Source organism: Chiloscyllium punctatum, chromosome 17 (genome assembly GCF_047496795.1).
Source record: "Chiloscyllium punctatum isolate Juve2018m chromosome 17, sChiPun1.3, whole genome shotgun sequence".
NCBI lineage: Eukaryota > Metazoa > Chordata > Chondrichthyes > Orectolobiformes > Hemiscylliidae > Chiloscyllium > Chiloscyllium punctatum.
Genome location: NC_092755.1, coordinates 91,896,067 through 91,916,419, shown reverse-complemented (window position 1 = coordinate 91,916,419; position 20,353 = coordinate 91,896,067). Strand labels below are relative to the sequence as shown.

General features: G+C 40.1%; 1 protein-coding gene across 3 annotated transcripts in view; it reads right to left on the bottom strand.

Moving 5' to 3' along the window:
• Window positions 1–918: 918 nt before the first annotated feature.
• The window catches only part of fam222aa (family with sequence similarity 222 member Aa), a 370,821-nt gene continuing 351,386 nt past the window's right edge, over window positions 919–20,353 (bottom strand). For all 3 annotated transcript variants that reach the window (XM_072587898.1, XM_072587897.1, XM_072587899.1), the window contains one exon: window positions 919–2,713. In XM_072587898.1, coding sequence (XP_072443999.1) covers window positions 1,449–2,713 — 1,265 coding nt within the window. In that variant the 3' untranslated portion in view covers window positions 919–1,448. The remainder of the gene's footprint in view (window positions 2,714–20,353) is intronic.

The following is a 20,353-nucleotide window of genomic DNA, read 5'->3' as shown; positions in this document are numbered from 1 at the left end:
TTTTAGTTAAGTGAAAAGTTACTTTTTGATAACTCTACGAAATTAAAAATTTGATGATTGGAATTAAGAACTCGCAATTACGTTAATTTGATTATGAAAGCCAAATTATCAGCTCCAACACAAGATGTAGCATTAAGATTCCTTTTACCGTTGGTTTAAGGTAGCTGCTGAGTGGTGGCTACTAGCGAATTCTAAGGAGTTTGGGGAGGGAGTTTACACTTTTAAAAGTATTAATGGCCTTCTGAGTCACTAGAATCCTGGTCATGCAGCACTTAATAGCTAACTGAATAATAATATTAGAAAGTACTAGGAGCAGCAAAGGTTATATGATGGGAAGGAAGTGGAAGAAGAAAAAAATAAAACATTATCTGGTGGACCATAGTGAGGTCCACAACAAATAACAACGTAGGCTTGGTATCATTGCCAGCTTGGCTATTTGCAGTAATTTGGTATAGCCTGCTATAATTTTACAGTTGCCAAAAACTACAGTTTCTCAGTAAAGCAGCACTCCACATCAGGACATTCTGCAATACGGAAGAGGCCTCTTTTCTTTCCCCTCCAATGTAGAAAGTCAAAACAAAAGGGCCAGTACATACACACAATCGACTTTTGTAGGTATGTGCTCTCACAAATTCATTTACATCTAATATGTTTCCTCGCTCTATGGAAATATCAATAAATGCGTAGCACATTCTTCTGAGTGCACTTATCAAGACTGTCAACCCTTATACCTTCTCACAGCTTGTTATGCTATTTTAGCACAATGTGGGTATATATTTCATTACAAAAAAACTTTAAAACTAGCAATTCCCTAAAGTGAAATTACCTTAACATGTTTAAACTTAAAAGTATAAGTTATTTGTTGTAGCAGCCAACACAATGAAAATTTCAACTAAGAGTTAAAGAATTAGGTTCAAGTTTTCCAAGTTACTTTCTTTTATAATTTTCTGGTCAGTCCCCATGTTTATCTTTATTCCAATACAGTGCAATAACTATTCTCCACTAGGAAATCTGGCAGTAGCTCATCTTTTGAAACCACAGCAAATTGAAGATGACAATGACGAAGCAACCAGGGCGAGGATCCTAGGACTACATGTTCACAGAATTCAGTGCAGGATTGGAAATTTAAATTTTTCTGCATGCAGACTCATCAGCACACATGGCAAAGCTTTCTGCACATTTCTGACAGCATCTTGTCCTCTGATGTCCAATGCTAATCCCCAATCCCCATTTTATTGGAATTTTAAAAAGCCATCTTTCATTGTTAACACCAGTAGATTCGATACTTTTGTCCAAACCAAACTCATTTCAGCATCTTGCAATCCCTGGGACATTTTAAAACACTCGACTTCATTTGCCTTTGATTGCTGTTTTGGAGGCTGGAGGCTTCTGTGTATATCTATAAAAGATTTAACACTATCATTCTATTTTTTCCAAACTGCAATTCTCTATCTGTAAACAGGTAGCCGAATGTGAGCATTTTGGTGGTCCAATAATCGAGGTACTGATACAGTCTCATATCCTTTACCCAACATTTGCTCTTTAATGCAGGGAGGGTGAATGTCATTGATCAAATATTCCAGTGACTGCAGACTACTGCTGAGGATAGAGGTATTACATAGCGTTCTACTTGAGACAGTGGTGAGCCCATCTGAAGGATGAACAAGGTCACGGTGGCCATTTGTGAGGTCCTGTGGGTTATAACAGTCACTGTCTGGTGTCACCAGTACGCTGTTCCAAGGGGCAGCCAAATACTGCCCCGTTGAAAAGTTGCAGTGCATGCCCACACAGTTCAAGGGAGATGAAGGAACTTTTTCAACAGTAGGTGCCAAAGTGTATTGTCGTGGAGCACCACAAACCTCTGGTGATTTACTTATTATTCCCCCACCACCACTGCCAGAATATATACGGATTTGTTGTTTCTGTTGCCATAGTAAATAATCCATTCCATCTGGATAGGCCCCAGGTTTAGGACCTACTGCAGCAGCTAAACCTGAAGCAGCTGTCAACTCTGCTCCTCCACGGCATTCAGACACAACATTTCCAGCATACATCACACTTCCATTAATCATGCTGGTAAAGCCGTTGACTGTATTGCGGCTGGCTACTGTGATTGGGCTTGGATTGGTGACAAGAGAGCCCTGACAGACTGCAGCTGAAGCTTGTTGTGATGCCTGAGCCTGGCATTGCTGGTTGATCTGGTAGATGATACTTTGAATAGAGGGGAGATTTGACTGCTGTAGAGCCAAGCTACGTCCTCCAAGTGGAATAACAGATGTAGCAACAGTTACATTAGGTGGAGCAGGTCCTTCCAAAGATTTCTGGCTGTTGTGGTAACTTGCTTGCCCAGTACACGATTGACTCTGCGCTAAAGTGCTTGGCAGCGGGTAGGGTCCGATGCTGCCATTTCCGACTTGTGCTGGGGACATTCGTGTCCGCTTGCCATCTGTATTTTTCACCACACTTTTACTGTGCACCTTCACAATTGCTAAAAGACCCTGATATCCTCCAGAGTGTATAGGGTATGGACTGTACCGTTGTCCTGTTGTGTCATAGCCATTTACAGTCCTGTTAAGGTGCTTATGCTGAGGAACCCTGATATTTGTAGGAAAGATCTTGATTGTTAGTGGGCTGTTAGCCACCTTCTGGGCATAAGCATCAAGTTCAGCTGGACTAGGATACCTTGGAGAATGCGTGGGTGCGACTGACTCACCTGAAACAGAATATAATATACAAAATTAGAATAAAAAGGAAAATTATTGAAGTCACATTTATGGTACCTCCCTTTTGACACACCTATTAACATATATGGAACTTGGAAAGACAAACATGACAATTTTAGAAAGTTAAACTCTTATCACATATGCAGCTGAGATGATAAATTCCTGATTTCAAAACATATCAAAGAAAAACAAAACTTGGCAATCATATTATTTTGATGTGCTTATGCAATACAATGGTTAAGACCGAGCAGCAGCCTGGGAACAGATCATCTACCAAGTAAGAGATGGTAACTAAATGGCAAAATATCTAATCATTATGCAAGAAGCAGGATGGATGAAATATTTGCCAAAATACTAATGGCCTCAAAATAACATTGCGTTTGATTCACTCTCCAGTGGGAATATGGGAGCAGGCAGTCTGGGGTGGCCGGCAGTGAGAGTGGGAGCAAGCAGCTCGAGGTGGCAGCAGGAGCAGGAACAGGCTGCAAGGCGGTGAGAGTAGGCAGTCCAGGACAGCAACGGGAGCAAGGTTGAGCGCTTGTGAGGTGTGCAAGCCTAGCTTGGCCAGGTGCTTATGGACTGTGGTGTTGAACTGTTAATTGTGTTTCTTTGTTTTTCCACTTTTTTAGTAATAACAATTGCAGTTTCACCATTTAAGCTTCTTTTTTCTCTGCTTTGTACCTAAGATTTTGCACTTGGGTGCCCTTGTACCTAAGATGGTGCCATAAGTGGCAATTTGTGCACTTTTCACTATACTCATGTGAATACATGTGACAATGGACCTAACTCAATTCAATTAAATTGGAAAAGTTTACGAGTTTATGGGTGTGAGGTTTATCGGCAGGCAATGGCTTTGTGGCTTTATCACAGGACTATCAGTCCAGGTAATGTTCTGGGGACCTGGTTTTGAATCCCGCCATGGCAGATGGCGGAATTTGAATTCAATAATAATCTGGAAATAAGAATCTGATGATAACCATGAATTCATTGCTGATTGTCAGGGAAAACCCATCTGGTTCACAATGCTCTTTAGGGAAAAAAACTGCCATCCTTACCTGGTCTGGTCTCCATGTGATTTCAGAACCATAGCAATGTGGCTGCCTCTTAACTGCCCTTTGAGCAATTAGGGATAGATAATACTGGCCTAGCTAATGAAGCACACATCCCATGAATGAATAAAAAAAGATTTTATTCTGTTAGAGGTTTAAAAAGTCAGGAACTGTACTTCTAGCAGTTGTTGTCTAAAACAGTTACTAATTTTGCAAAAAATATATTTATATTCTTGTGTAATTAAAATGATAAACATTTTGAATTTCTTTTTGCTTTAAAGATGGTTACTGATATTTGCAGTGGAAAACATTTACGGGATCTGGTACTGGCCAAGAGTCAGTCACAGATTATAAAATGGAACATGTAAAAGCTAAAATGTCAATGCTATGGAAAATAAAGTTGAAGTACAGTGATAAACTTAATATTTTACCCACTTGTTCAGGAAAGGATTTGGAAAGTGATTTCATTTGGATTTCATTCAAGTCCAAGGTGATGGCAGAGAAGGACTCTTCAGCTGGAGCTTGTCCGCTCCATGCATTTCTATTCTTTTTTTTCCTTGTTTCATGCATTGTTTTCTCCTTCTTTCTTCTTACTTCTTACCCACCTCCCGTCCTTGAGCCTCAAGTGAAGTCATCATGGACTCCCAGCCTCAGTGTGGACTCCTGGCCTTGAGAGCCTTGAGGTGAAGTCAGTGCGGTTCCCAGCCGAGTGTGGACTCCTGGCTTCAAGAGCCTTGAGGTGAAACCAGCGTAGTCTCCTTGCCCTCGAGGGGAGTCCAGACTCCCAGCCTCGAGATCCTCGAGGTGAAGTCCAGTGCAGTCAGGAGGTGAGGACCAGTGTGCACTGGAGGCCAGATGACGGCGTGGACTGGGTTGGAAAGAGTGTTTTTCTGAATATTTTATATCTTTAATCTTTCTAAATTTATTCCTTTGATTTGTACTTTTGTATCTAAATTGGCATGAAGGTCTGCAATGCTGGACTTTTTATTTCTTTACTTTGAATATTTATCTAAGAATTTGTTCTTAGGAATCTGTACCTAGATAGCTTTGTACCTAAGATGGCGCCATAAGTGGTGACTTGTAAACCTATCACTGTACTCATTGATAGATGTGACAATAAAACTAATTCTAATTCATTAGTAAATTTGTTTAGAGGAGTTTCCATGCAGAAGACAAACGACAACAACAACACAATCCCTAAAACTTCTCTGTGTTAATCACTCTGATCAGACTGTTCACGAGTCTCTGCAGCTCCTCCAAATCAGTTAATTTATTAACTTACGTACTCAGTGTTTTAAAATATTTCCATCAAGTCATGGTTTTATTCTTTAAAATTCTCTCTTCCTGTTTAGTTTTCACCCTTATCCTTCTGAATGTGCTATAACTTGTTGATACCAGCAACTTTCAAATGACCTGCTGAAGCGATTACTACACAAAACAGAACCTAAGGCCAATGTCAGCAGGATTTGACAGGAGAAACCAGCTTACTCAAGCTGGTCTTAAGGAGGATCACTGGATTATAACATTAATTCTGTCTTCTCTGCACAGATGCTGCCAGACTTGCTGAGGTTTTCCAGCAATTTCTATTTTTGCTTGTTTTAATCTTGTTCTTGCCTAATGCCTGAAGCTCAGCAGGATTCAGTGGAGAGCAAACAGGAGCAGGAACCCTGGCAGTTTTGTCCCCCTTTCAAACAGGTGATAAGGCAAATTGTGGTCTCCTAATGTTGCTTTTAAGGTTTGCAGACTTAATACAGAATAGGAAAAAAGCATGAGGCTTTCTAGTATGTATGACTTAGTGCTATTATGTACAGTACCTTTATCTACGAGACCAGTGTGTGGTAACTTTAATCCAGAATGACATTTGGTACAAAACAAAATTAGATGGTGATTTCGAGTTTTCTTGTTTCCTGGAACTTATGATAGAAGACTTAGTGTACAAGAGACTAAAAGGCACAGCTTCAATAGATCTAAATTTCCTAGAATCCCCTGAATATTCTTTGTAATTCAGCAAGATTAATTGCACAGTTTGCTGCCTTACACAGATAATTATTTTTATAAAAAGGCATGCCACCAATTTGCCATGTTAAACTCATCACAACTAATGCTTTTTTTAAAAAAATGTTTAGTTATGAAAGTGGATGTGCATCTTAATTATCACAAAGGTTAGCTTACTTCCACCCATTAATATTGCCCTTTTCAACCCAATTTAATCCAACAGCGGCTGGAATTCTCACAAATACTTTTGTTAATTCCGAACTTGACTATGTCGAAGATTTTCTGGCCAGCCTCCTCAGTCTTCTAAGCTTCAAATCATCCCAAACTCTGCTGCCCATAGCATATCCTGTCACTCATTGGCCTACACTTGTTGCTTGTTTTAAATTTCTTAGAACCAAAATTCTCATCTACATGATTCAAATCCCTTTATGGCCTCAATCATTTTCTAATTGCAGCCTCAAAGTCTGGATTTCCCAACATGAACTCCTCTGATTCTTCATTCCCTCCTCCTTCTTTCATACATCTTTGATCTAAGAATTTAATCGCCATGCAGAAATGCCATAAATAGATCCAGCAAAGTTTCACTTTTGGTCAACAGTTATCAGAGCAGTATTTCAAGTCTAACTTCAAAGCCTTGTGTGTGGGAAATAGTGTTTCACATGCTTGATTTAGTTTTTTTCAAGGACGTGACCAAAAAGATAGATGAGGGCAGAGTGGTAGATGTTATCTACATGGATTTTAGTAAGCTTTTGGTAAAGCTCCACATGGTAGACTGGTTAGTAAAGTTAAATCACAAGAGATTCAGGAGAGCTTGTAAATGATACAAAATTAGTTTGACGGTAGGAGACAGAGGGTGGTAACGAAGGGTGGTTTTCAGACTGGAGGCCTGTGATCAGCGGTGTTCTGCAGGGATAATACTGGGTTCAGGGTTGCTTGTTATTTACGTAAATGACGTGGATGAGAAATTAGGAAACATGGTTAGTAAGTTTGCAGATGACACCAAAATTGGTGATATAGCAGAGGATGAAGGTTATCTAAGATATTACAAAGGGATCTTGACTAATTGGGCCATTGGACAGGGAGGTGGCAGATGGAGTTTAATTTGGATAAATGCGAGGTATTGCATTTCAGTAAGACAAGCAAGAGCAGGACTTATACAGTTAATGGTACAACCCTGAGTTGTGTTGCCAAACAGAGACACCTATGGCTTCAGTTATGTAGTTCTAGGCATGAATATATAACAGAAAAATAGTAAGAAACAGTTGCAAATTCATGATTAATATACACTAAAAAGTAGACTCCACCACACCAGGTACCATTATGAAATCAAATATTCTGTAGTGCCAATGTCCGGCTGTTTTTAGAAAAATGCAAAGCAATTAATTCCATGAAATTGAGCATAGACTGGGAGAGAATAAGGATTGAAATGGGTCAATGTTCAGTTAGCACTCCAAAGTGCTCCTACATTTGAAATCACTTCCCTGTCACACAAATAATAATTAAAATGATGACAGCACTTGCATTTAAAAGCTATGAAATAGTGAAATTTTATATAAAGACATTTACAACATTTTAACTAATGGAAGTAGGCTTTGCCATGTTTCCCAAAGTGCCTAAAGATACTTTCCAGTAGTCTGATGTTTTGTAATTTTCTAACAAATTATGTATCTGCAGTTAGCTGTTAAATAAATTAATTGCTAAGGGTACTGCAATGTAACATAAGGATTTGTAGTCTGTTATATGTTCATAATACGTCAAAATAGCTGGTTTGCATAATCAAACTGTGGCTAACAACAGCATAATCATTGTTTGCTAAGACGATATGTTTGGATCAGTGTCTATATTACTTTTGGATTACAATTTCTTCAGGGTACATCCATTAGACTCTTGCATTTCTTCTTGTGCATTCCCAATTTTTTGCATTAGTCTAGTTTCTTTGTGGTAAGTACAAAAATACAATAACATGCTGAAGAGAAAACCAAAAAGTCTATACAGATGAATGGGTATATAGCGCTTACACAAATAGAGAGATTAAATTGAGGAATTAAAGGTAGAGACCAATAAGAGAAGACAAATGTCCACTGGGATACAATTGAATTCAGCAAGGTAAACTCACAATTTAAGTCCTCAAAAGGCCATTAAATATTCAGTACACTTGAGGATGGCCTCAAAGAGGATCCTGGGTTCAGGTCACCCTACAGGTGATCTCATTGCACTATACACACACACACACACACACTTTTACAGACCTGTATACTCACGCAGACCCTCTCTCATATGCTCACATACACATTCCCACACACACCCTCTCACAGACTTATACCCCTTTACACTCACACTTACACACACTCTCTCACAGACACTCATAATCCCCACTAACGCACCCCTCCCACCCACCCACACGCACACACACAAGTTTGTGGGGTGAATTTGTACTTGCAGATTTACATTTTACTTTGCTCAAAATCTGCATGAATCCATGTAAGATTCTGTAAATCTGTTTTTTTAGGTTAGAATCAGTCTGACCATTGTGGCACAGACAGTCTCACACAGAGAAGCTCACACCTTAAATGCATTATCTGGGCCGACATGACACCAATTGTTAAAGTTCACTTAAGAATGTAACTTTTAAAAAAGTTTTACATATTAAAGAACTGAAACCAACATGGTCATTCTAAAAGATGAGAGACTTAAACAATCCAGGTCTTTTTCCAATATATAATTTCAGTTACATCACACTGTAAACTTTTACTATAAATTCTGTGTCACACAATCTTAGACTCCACAACCACCCGATGAAGGAGCAGCACTCCAGAAGCTAATGCTTCCAAATAAACCTGCTTGGACTATAACCTGGTGTGATTTTTAACATTAAATATCAAGCCAGGATCAACTTATCCCTTACGGCATTGACATGTAGGGTTACCTGACAACACAAGAAAATTCTAGCTCTGATGCAAAATTATACCTCCAAGTCCCACTGCTGAACCAGGATTGGCTAAATCAACCTTCTAAGGTTCTCTATGAATATGACTGAATCCTCGATTTGACTATAGCTTGTGCCATATAAGAATTACTTGACTTTGTTTTTCCATCACTGAATGTTTCACCTTGGAGAGATGTTGCCTCGGACAGGATTCACTTCAGTAATTTTGGTCTTCAAACTAACAAACCAACCAACAATCACTTTCTCCATCCACCTTGTAAGTTTTTGCCAAAATTTCAGGAAAAGCTAAAAAGTGTTAATTTAACAATTGTATGATCATGACTTACTCATTTCATTAATTTGCTGGGTTATGCAATTGATTGTGATTATGCTGCAAACTTTCTTGGTACTGAGCCTATGAGGGAGTAAGCTATCCTAGATCTGGTCCCGTGTAATGAGACAGGAATAATTAACAATCTCATAATTAGGGATCCTTTCAGAAAAAGCGATCAAAATTGGTTGAATTTAAAATACAGATGGAGGGTGAGAAGGTAAAATCCAATAGCAATGTCTTGTGCTTCAACAAAGGAAGGTACAATGGGATAAGGGAGGAGTTGGCTAAGGTAGACTGGGAGCCAAGGCTATATGGTGGGACAATTGAGGAACAGTTGAGGACTTTCAAAGCAATTTTTCACTGTGCTCAGCAAAAGTATATTCCAGTGAAAAGGAAGCACTGTAGGAAAAGGGATAATCAGTCATGGATAACTAAGGAAATAAAGGAGGTAGCAAATTGAAAGTTAATACACATAAAGAGGCAAAGATTAATGGGAAACCAAAGGATTGGGAAACCTTTAAAGCTCAACAGAAAGCCACAAAAAAAGCTATGAAGAAAGATAAGGTAGATTATGAGAGCAAACTAGCCCAGAATATAAAAATAGATTACAAAAATTTCTGCAAATATATAAAATGAAAAGGGGTGGCTGAGGTAAACATCGGTCCTTTACAGGATGAGAAAGGACATTTAATAATGGAAAATGAGGAAACTGTCAAGGCGTTGAACAGCTATTTTATGTTAGTTTTCACAAGGGAAGATACAAATAACATGCCAAAAACTAATAACAAGGAGGCTACTGCAGATGAGGTCCTAGAAACAATCATAGTGTTGGGCAAGATAATAGGGCTAAAGGTAGACAAGTCTCCTGGCCCTGATGGAATGATTCTCAGGGTACCAGATGAGATAGTGGGGGAAAAGAGCAATTGTGGTCATTGTGAGGATCTGAAACCTGAATACAGGCTGAGGTAACTAGTTGTTATCAGGGGCAACCACATAAGATACTCTTAATAACTTAGCCGGCAACAAGATGGCTTCTCGATGCAAATAAGATGACAAAATGGCTTCTAGGCTGCAAACTGACAATTCTGCTAAAGCTGCATAAGTGACTAACCATAGTATGCTTCAATAGAGATTAGCAGACATTGTGCCCTTTAAAGCATAGAAATAACCCGACTAGATAAGAATTACTGGCCATCGTAACTGACCTTCAGATGCAGGTGCAATGGTTCAGTTCGTGAGATAAAGGTGGCCCAAGTGTTGGAAAAATAAAGTCGGTTCCCAGGAAATATCTTTGGACTAATTAACTGTCAAATATAGCAGCATCGTGTATTGATTGGTAATTGTTTGAATGTCCTATGCGATCATGGCCTGTACCCTTCTTTAAGAAAAGTATAAAAATGTTTTTGTATTAAGCTATGTGTGCAGCTCTTCTGAGGAACACGGAAGTGCACATCCTGTGTGTTTCTGGACTCTCTGTACCCAGCCATATGAAAAATAAAGAGTGAAGTCTTAACACCAGTATCAATTGAGAGTGTTAATTGACCAATTGTGGGATCGAGAGACCCCCACCGGGGGTCCAGATCTTCAATGGTAATTTACCAAACTTTGCTGAACTCTGAGACGGCTGCAGCAGATTGCAAAACAAGCAAATGTGATGCCACTGTTTAAAAAAAAGAGGTAGACAATAGGCCTGTAAGCTTAACTTCCGGAGTGGGGAAATTGCTGGAATCTGTCATTAAGAAGAAATAGGAAAACATCTAGATAGAAATTGTCCCATCAGGCAGAAGCATGCATGGGTTCATGAAAGGCAGGTCATGTTTAACTAATTTACTGGAATTCTATGAGTACATTATAAGCGCTGTGGACAATAGGGAACTGGTGGATGTGGTGCATTCGGATTTCCTGAAAGCATTCGACAAGGTGACGAGGTGCTGCACAAAAGGCTGCTGCATAAGATAAAGTTGCATGGTGTTACAGGCAATGTATTAGCATGGATAGAAGATTAACTAACAGAAAACAAAGAATGGGGGATGAATGGGTGTTTTTCTGGTTGACGATCAGTGGCTAGTGGTTTGCCTCAGTGATCAGTCTTGGGACCACAAATGTTTACAATTTTGACAGATGATTTAGAGTTGGGGACTAAGTGTAGTATGTCAAAGTTTGCAGATGACACTAAGACAAGCAGAAGAGCAAATTGTGCAGAGGGATACAAATAGGTTAAGAGTTCCGCAGATGGAGTACAATATTGGTAAGCATGAGGTCATCCATTTTGGGAGGAATAACAGCAAAATGGACTGTTAATTAAATGGTGAAAAAGTGCAGGAGTTTAACCATAGGGGGTTATGCTGCAGCTGTATAGGGTGCTGGTGAAGTCACATTTGGAGCACTACGTACAGTTTTGGTCTCCTTACTTGAGAAAGGACGTACTGGCACTGGAGGGGATGCATAGCAGGTTCACTAGGTTGATTGCAGAGTTGAGAGGGTTGGTTATGAGGAGCGCTTGAGTTGACTGGAACTATACTCATTGGAATTTAGAAGAATAAGTGGGGGGATATTTTATAGAAGCATAAAATTATGGAGTAAATAGATAAGATAGAATCAGGGAGTCATAGAGACGTACAACAAGGAAACAGATCCTTCAGTCCAACCCGTCCATGCCAACCAGATATCCCAACCCAATCTAGCCCCACCTGCCAGCACCCGGCCCATATCCCTTCAAACCCTTCCTATTCATATACCCATCCAAATGCCTCTTGTTTCCACTAGCTGGTGAAAATAGAACTAGAGGGCATTGCCTCAAAATAATGGGGAACAAATACAGGACCGAGTTGAGGAGGAACTTCTTCACCCATAGGATTGTGAATCTGTGGAATTCCTTGACCAGTGAAGCAGTTGAGACTACTTCACTGAATGTTTTTCAGGCAAAGATAGATAGATTTTGAACAGAAAAGGAATTAAGCATTATGGTGAACAGGCGGATAAGTGGCGCTGAGTCCATGAAAAGTTAATCCACGATCTTATTAAATGGCGGAGCACGCTCAACGGGCCAGAAGGCCTACTCCTGCTCCTATTTCTTATGTTCGACTAGCTAATAAAGAGAAACAATGCCTTCAGACTAAACAAAAAAAATCTGAATCTGGTTGGGGTAAGCCGATAAATAATCAGTTACATATTCTGTTCCTACCTTCTAAGGAACAAATCAGTAAGTAATAAAGCACTACTGCCAGAAGTCTGATAGTATGTAGTTTGCTTCCCTTTTCAATATGGAATGTTTAATGTCCACAGGAGGATTGGGTTAAAGGAAACACCAGAACTGATATGGTTAAGCACTTAGGCTCATTGTGATAAGGAGAATAGTCATGTCACCCAGTACAAGTGTGCAGCTTTAATGTAGCAGTATTAAAGACATATTATATCAAAGCAATTTCATGGATGTTTAACATTACTTCTAGACTACATCGCAATGAGAACATACTCCTAACTCCAGCAATAAATCAACAAGCATCATAATGAAAACAAGAAATGCCACCAATGCAATTTTACACAAAAAAAAATGCAGTTCAGAAATAAAATTAAACTGGCGATCGTGAAAAAAAATAGAAAATCCAAATCACTACCTTTGGAAATCTGCTTTATGATAAAATGCTGTAAAAACACATTTGTTGCCTTCATTATTTTATCATTTTGGGTTACAGTCGTAGAGTAACACAGCAAGGAAACAGGCCCTTTGGCCCAAAGTGGTCCATGGTGTCCACTCAGCTAGTTCCAATTCCCCACATTTGGTCCATATCCCTGCAAAACCTTCCCATCCGTGCACCTATCCAAATCTTTTTTTAAATGTTGCTGTTGTACCTACCTCAACCACTTTCTCTGGCAGCCAATTCCAAACACACGTCACTCTCTATGTGAAGTAGTTGCCCCTCAGGTCTTTCTTAAATCTTTCCCATCTCACCTTAAACCCATGCCCTTTGGTTTTCAATTCCCCATCCCCGAGAAAAAGACTACATGCATTCATCCTATCTATGCCCCTCATGATCTTATACACATCAATAAGGTTACCCCTCATTTTCCTATGTTCCAAAGAATAAAGTCCTACCCTGATCAACATCTCCCTATAACTCAGGCCTACTAGTTCTGGCAACATCCTTGTAAAACTTTTTTGCACTCTTTCCAGTTTAACTATGTCTTTCCTATATTAGGGTAACCAAACTGTACAAAATACTCCAAGCGCGGCCTCACCAATGATTCATACAACTGTAACATGATATCCCAAATCCTATACTCAATGCCTCGATCGATTGGAATATAGAAGGCCAGCATGATAAATGCCTTCTTTCCAAGTATTGACTGGAACTATAAGCCATGGAAACTGATTAAATATTCAACATCCGCACCATATCTTAAGCTAGTTGGATGTCTAAAACTTGGGAGGGAACAAAACCTCAGCTTTGGCTCATACTCTAAGCTCATAAAAAAGTTGAAGAATTTAAATAAAGGTTTAAATAACGTTGGACTTAAGACCATAGGGTGTAGGAGCAGAAGTGGGCCATTCAGCCCAATGGGTCACTATTCAACGAGATCATGGCTGGTCTGATAATCTTTAAAACTACTTTCTTGCTTTTTCCCCTACATTACCCGATTCACTTACTGATTTAAAATATATCCATCTCAGCCTTAAAATTGCTTAATGATCCAGCCTTAAGAGCCCTCTGTATAAAGATTTCGACAAATTCTCTACCCTCATAGAATGTTCCTCCTCAACGCTGTCTTAAATGTGCGACCGTTTATTCTGAGATTACTCTACCATGAGGGCAAACAACGTTTTGGCATCAACTTTGAACTGTCAAGTTCACCAAGAATTTTGTAAGGTCACCTCTCTTTCTTCTATATTCCAACGAGTACAAGCCAAATCTATTCAACCACTCCTCATAAGACAGCACCTTTGTACTTGGTATCAGCCTAGTGAACCTACCCTGGACTGCCTCCAAAACCAGTATAACTTTCCTTAGATAAGAGTCTCAAAATCATTCACAGTTTCCTGCTGTGGGCTGACCAGTGCGTTGTACAGTTTTAATAACACTTGTCAACTTTTATACACCATTCCCTTTGAAATAAAGGCCAACATTTGCCTTTCTTATTACCTTGTGAATTTGGATGCTAGCTTTTTTGTGATAGATGGACGAGTGCTCCCAAATTCCACTGTTCTGTAGGCTTCTATAGTCTTTCTCCATTTAAATAATGTGCAACGCTTCTATCTTTCCTAAAACTGCATAACCTCACATAGTCACACATTATATTCAGACATTATATTCTAACCTGTCTAAATCTATCTGTAGTCTCATGTCAACCTCACCACTTGCCTCTCCATCTATTTTAGTAATCTGCAAATCTGTTTTAGTAATCCGCTATAGTACAGTCACTTACTCACCCAAGGCATTTTATATAAAGTAAATAGTTGTGGTCCCAGCACTGATCCCTGTGGCACACTATTAGTTTCAGATTGCTGTCTTGAACATGGCCCTTCATTCCAATTTTACCATACAGTCATAGAGCACGGTCCAACTCATCCATGCTGACTAAATGTTCCAAACTAAACAAGTCCCATTTGCCTGTGTTTGGCCCATATTCCTCTGAACCTTTGCTATTCATGTACCTATCCAAATGTCTTTTAAATGTTGTAACTGTACTTGCATCTACCATTTCTTCTTGCAGTTGATTCCACACATGAACCACCGGTGTGTGAAAAAGCTGCCCCTCAGGTCCTTTTTAAATATTTCTCCTCTCATCTGATAAATATGCCCTCTAGTTTTGAATTCAGCGACCCTAGGGAAAAGACCTTTGCTATTCACCTTCTCTATGCCCCTCATGATTTTCTAAACCTCTATAAGGTCACCCCTCAACGTCCTCCACTCCAGTGAAAAAAGTCCCAGCCTATCCTTATAACTCAAAAACTGTCCAGTCCCAGCAACATCCTGGTCTATATTTTTTGAACCCACTCCAATATAATAATATCTTTCCATAGTAGAGCAACCAGAATTGTACACAATACTCCAAAAGTGGCCTCAAGAATGTCCCATACAATGTCAACATGATTGCCTTAACTCCTCTGTCAGATGACAAGCAACATGAATTCGACTGGGACAACACTACTATTATAGGGCAAGCCAAACAGAGAACAGCCAGAGAATTCCTAGAGGCATGGCACTCATCCACAAATTCTATCAACAAACACATCGAACTGGACCCAATATACCGGCCACTGCAGCAGACAGCTGGAACTGACAACCGGAAGCGGCAGAGACAAGCCACTATAAATGTCTGAGGAAACATCACAGAAGCGCTTCACAGGAGTCTCCCAAGCACTGAGGATGTCACCTAGACAGGGGACGAAACGTTTGCAACACAAATTCCCAGCTCGGCGAACAGAACCACAACAACGAGCACCCGAGCTACAAATCTTCTCCCAAACTTTGAATTTTGAATAGGTGCCTTGCTAGTTGATAAGTTCATTTGGAAGCAGGTGTGTTGACAGGGAGAAAGTGAAGACTTCAGATGCTGGAGATCAGAGTTGAAAAATGTGCTGGAAAAGCACAGCTGGTCAGGCAACATCCAAGGAACAGGAGAGTCGAAGTCTCAAAAATGAGCTCTTCACCAGGAATGTAGTCAACATTTCTACTTAGGATAGAACCTGGAAATCATAGATTTGGATGCTTTGTAAGAGTTACCAAACAAATCTTTCCACAGGTATTACCTGAACATTTTTTTAAAAAATCATTCATGGATGTGGGCGTCTTTGGTGAAGGCAGCATTAATTGCTCAATTCCAAGTGTCCTTGAGAACCTGATGGTGAGCTACCTTCTTGAACTGTAGTCCTTGGAAGATAGGGTATACCCACAGAGCTGTTAGCGAGGGAGTTGCAGGATTTTCACCCAGCAGGCATAAAAGAACAGTGGATATAGTTCCAAATAAGGATGGTGTGTGGCTGTATTCTCATGTATCCAATGCTCTTGTCCATCTGCTGTCAGATGTTTTGCATTTGGAAGGTACTACTAGAAGAACCAGGTCACTGCCATAGTCAGTCACTGCGTACATCTTGCAGATAGTATACACTGCTGCCACAGTGCTTCAGTAGTGATGGAATAGAATGTGGAAGACTGTTGATGTCCTGGATGGTACTCAGTAGACTGCGTGGATTGTACCTATCCAGGTAAATAGAGGGTGTTCCAAAGTCCTGACTTTTGTCTTGTACATGTGGACATACTGGGGAGTCAGGAGCTTTTCTTGTACTTATTGAGAGAGATATGGTAGGTTCTGTATTTTCACTGCATTCTGAGAATGTATACTGGTAAAACGTATGTCTAATCGTATGTAATTAAAACCCCAGTAACTTCAAAATAGGAGTCCATGATGAAGTCTGCCTCTAATATTTTCAAAATCAATATCAACTCAAAAGCATTTATCAGACCATTTGAAAAAAAAGTTCTTGAATAAATGTTGGCATCATTTGCAAAGCCTGCTTTTATTGCCCATTCTTAATTGCCATTTAGATGGTAGTAAGCCATTTTCTTGAACCACAATAGTTACGCAGATACATCCATAGTCCTGTTAGAGAAGAAATTCTAGGATTCTGACCCGACAAAAGTGAAGTAACAGCAAATACAATTCAAAATAAACACAGAATTCTGGAAAAACTCAGCAGGTCTGGCAGTTCTGAGGAGTCATAGTGGACTTGAATGTTAACTCCAATTCTCTCTCCACAGATGCTGCCTGACTTGCTGAGTTTCTCCACCTTTATGCATTTCTTTCAGATTTCAAAACACCACAAGGTATTTTGTTGTTATTTTAATATAAATCTCAGTCTAAATGGTCAGTGATTTGCATGGAATCTTCTAGATGATGTTGTTCTTGCTGGTGGTACAGAAATGCATTTGCAAGGTACTGTTGTAAGAGAGTTGGTGATGTGCTGCAATAAATCCTGTAGATGGTATACACTGTTACCACTATTAGTGTTAGTGATGGAGGGAGTGAATGCAGTTGGTAGATGGCATGCCAATCAAGATGGTTGCTTTGTCCAGATAGTTTTGAGCTTTGAGTGTTGTGGGGAGCTGCACACATTCAAGTAAGTGGGGTGGTCACTGATACAGTAATTGAAGATAACCAAACTGAACACACCGCTCTTCACCACTAATGCCTGAATCCCATCGATTTCAAATCTGCTCAGGCTCCTTGATATCACACAGTTAAACATTGGCTTGATGTCCATGGCACACATCTCTGGAATTCAGCTGTTTTGCTCTTTTTAGCATTACGACTATAATGAAATTTGGCTGAGGACCAGCTACATGGTTTTTCCATGTACACTGATCCCAGCTCTATAACTCCTGCTTTCTCATGTCACACAGTAATCAACATTGCTATAATTAGGGAACAGGATGAATCTGAACTGAAAACAAAGAAAACATAGGGCAGAATCTGAGTGATATGAGCAATAACGAGATGAGTAGTAGAATCAGCTGAGATGATTGTCTTGAGGTCGAGATGGAGATGATGTTGCTGCAACTTTGCTGCTTTGCTCATGCAGCACAGCAAGATCCTCAGCTAAGATCAGTGAGTTCCCACTTGTTAAAAGGGTCAACAGCAGGCTATTCTATCAAGGGTTGTGATTTTACCAAACTTGCACTGGGAAAACTCAACATGAAAACCAGAACAGGTTCTTGGCGGATCCAACTCATTGCTGGCTCTAAAAGAGCACCACTTTAGGCATTGGAAGCTAATATCTTGGGCATGCTGCAAAAGCACTGTCCACATATACATACAACCAAGGACACTGGCACCTGACGTGTCAGCTTCTACAAATCCTCATGGCACATCTCCAATCCACTTACACGACACTTCTGCAGTTTAATGCTTCTTGGACTGCACCAGCAACTATGATTGCTATGCTGCAGGGACATTGTGCTTAGCTCATGACTGGAAAAAGTTGGATCTTTGGACACTTTGCTTGCTGTCATAGGGCTTCCTCATTCTGATCCTATCTGGCCACAGCTTTCCTGCGTTGCCTTTGTGCACTGGCTCACTGTCTTGCCATGCTATTTAACAAAGACACAAAGCAAAGAAGCTTGTCACAATTGTCAGCAGGCCTCAGTCTAATTAAGGAGATTAGCCTTTGTGCTATCTGATGAAGGAGCAGTGCTCTGAAAGCGTGTACTTTCAAATAAACCTGCTGGACTATAACCTTGTGTTGTGTGACTTTCAACTCAGGCAATCCAAACACAGTAAGTCACGCGTAGCCTCTGATACCTGGCCAGGTCTCCCAGTGGCAGTCAGAATGATGATTATCTGGTCAGTAGATTGAGGAGCTGAACAACGGGCAGCACACCACACTGCCTGTCTTGACTCTTTCTGCCCTATTGTGGACTATTTTGATCATGGAATGACAGTCATACAGGTATTACAGAAGATGAAAATGAGTGGCATAGCTTTTACTACTTGTGTAGGTGGGGAGTAAGCAGCACAGAGGGACTATAGGATAAGTGCTGTCAGTTTAGGGTGGGTGAGGGTGATCAGGGAAGGCATTGCTTGCATCATTGAGGGAGGCAGAGCATTAGCTTTGGTAGGAGATGAGTGCATTAGTAGAGATATAGAGTGTGTGAGAAGGTACTGGATAGAATACTGGCAGTTAAACTTCCAGAATGGAGGATGACTTTGGTCTTCCTCATACATTGCTAGGCATTCCTCCAGGCTTTGAATAGGTGGCAACCTCGGACTAGGATGACATGACCTCTGCTATTGGTCCTGGGGGAAAAGGAAGTCCCACTCATGCACCAGTCCATCCAGCAGGATCTTCAGGACCATGTTCAGAAAGCAGGACAACGATTTCTCCCTGTCTGCAATGCCTGGGTGTACAAAGGCCTTTAAAATATGGTACTAGTGCCAGAAATATCAGTCAATTCTGGAGTCTACAGCTAGTAGCTAGTTGCTTTGGGAGCAGCATGGTAAGATGGAGTGGAAACAGGATGTGACTCTTGCTGCGAGGGCTCAAACAGCATTTAAAGCAGTGAGTGGACTACATACAGTGAGAAAATCCACTCAGGCTTGAGGCAAGAATTACTCAACCAAATTTGATTAAACTCACACTTAGCCAAAAAATTGCAAGATTCTGCCATAGAATTAGGGGCAGCACAGTGGCTCAGTGATTTGCGCTGATGCTTAAGAGTGCCAGGTACCTGGGTTCGATTCCACCCTCAGGCAACTGCGTGGAGCATGCGCATTCTGTTCAGGTTTCCCCCCCACAGTCCAAAGACATGCAAGTTAAGTGGATTGGCTATGTTAAATTGCCCATAGTGCCCAGGAATGTGTACACTAGATAGATTCGCTATGAGGAATACAGAGTCACAGGGATAGGATAGGGGTGGGTCTCAGTGGGATGCTCTTTGGAGTGTCGGTGTGAACTTGAGGGCCAAATGACCTGATTCCACAATGTAGGGATTCTATCAGAAAATGTATGCTTTGAGTGTGTAACAAAGATGTGTTTTTGCTCTTTGTACTCTAAAATCTTTCAATCATCACTGGATGCATGTAGTTTAGCTCAATCTTACACTATGATTATTGTTATCACTTAAAAGGTATTGTCATTTCTTATGTACTATTATACAACACTATTTTCAAAATGAGATATTTACAAATGGAGTCTGAATCTGAGTCTATCTTCCCTGTGAAGTTACCAACTAAAGACACACTCAGATTACGTATATTTTGCACACAAATGATTGTACATAATGTGTAACATGCATTCGGGAGGAAACAGGATAAATAGTACTTCTTGAGTTTTGTGAGAACGTTGTTACCTTTTTCTTGTACTCTTTGCATAAGTTTTTTTATGATAGGATTGAAAGGCTTACCTAGATTGTAAATTCTGAAAACACAGTAGATAAATTATGTAATAACAAGGGTGCAGACCACAAAATAAGGAGACATGAGGAATCTGTCAGAGTCACAGAGATTTGAAGGAAAACTCCAATCAGAGGTCAAGGATGCCTGAAGCAAGCAAGTTGATGCTTCAATCAGCCAACATTTTGAACACCTCTGTAAAATTAGAATTTTAGTAAATCAGTTACCCTTAGGCAACCACAGTCTTCTTGCTCCCTCATGGGGCAATGTATCTGTGAGCTGTCTCGTTGCTGATGAAGCCAGAGCAAGATTACCTAACATGCCACAGGATTATGAAGATAAAAAAAGTCTGTTTATCATGTCTTTTAAGGTAATCTGAAACAACTATCTAATTTAGTCCCCCACCGTTTATCTTTTTTTCTCTTTTCCCTTTTCA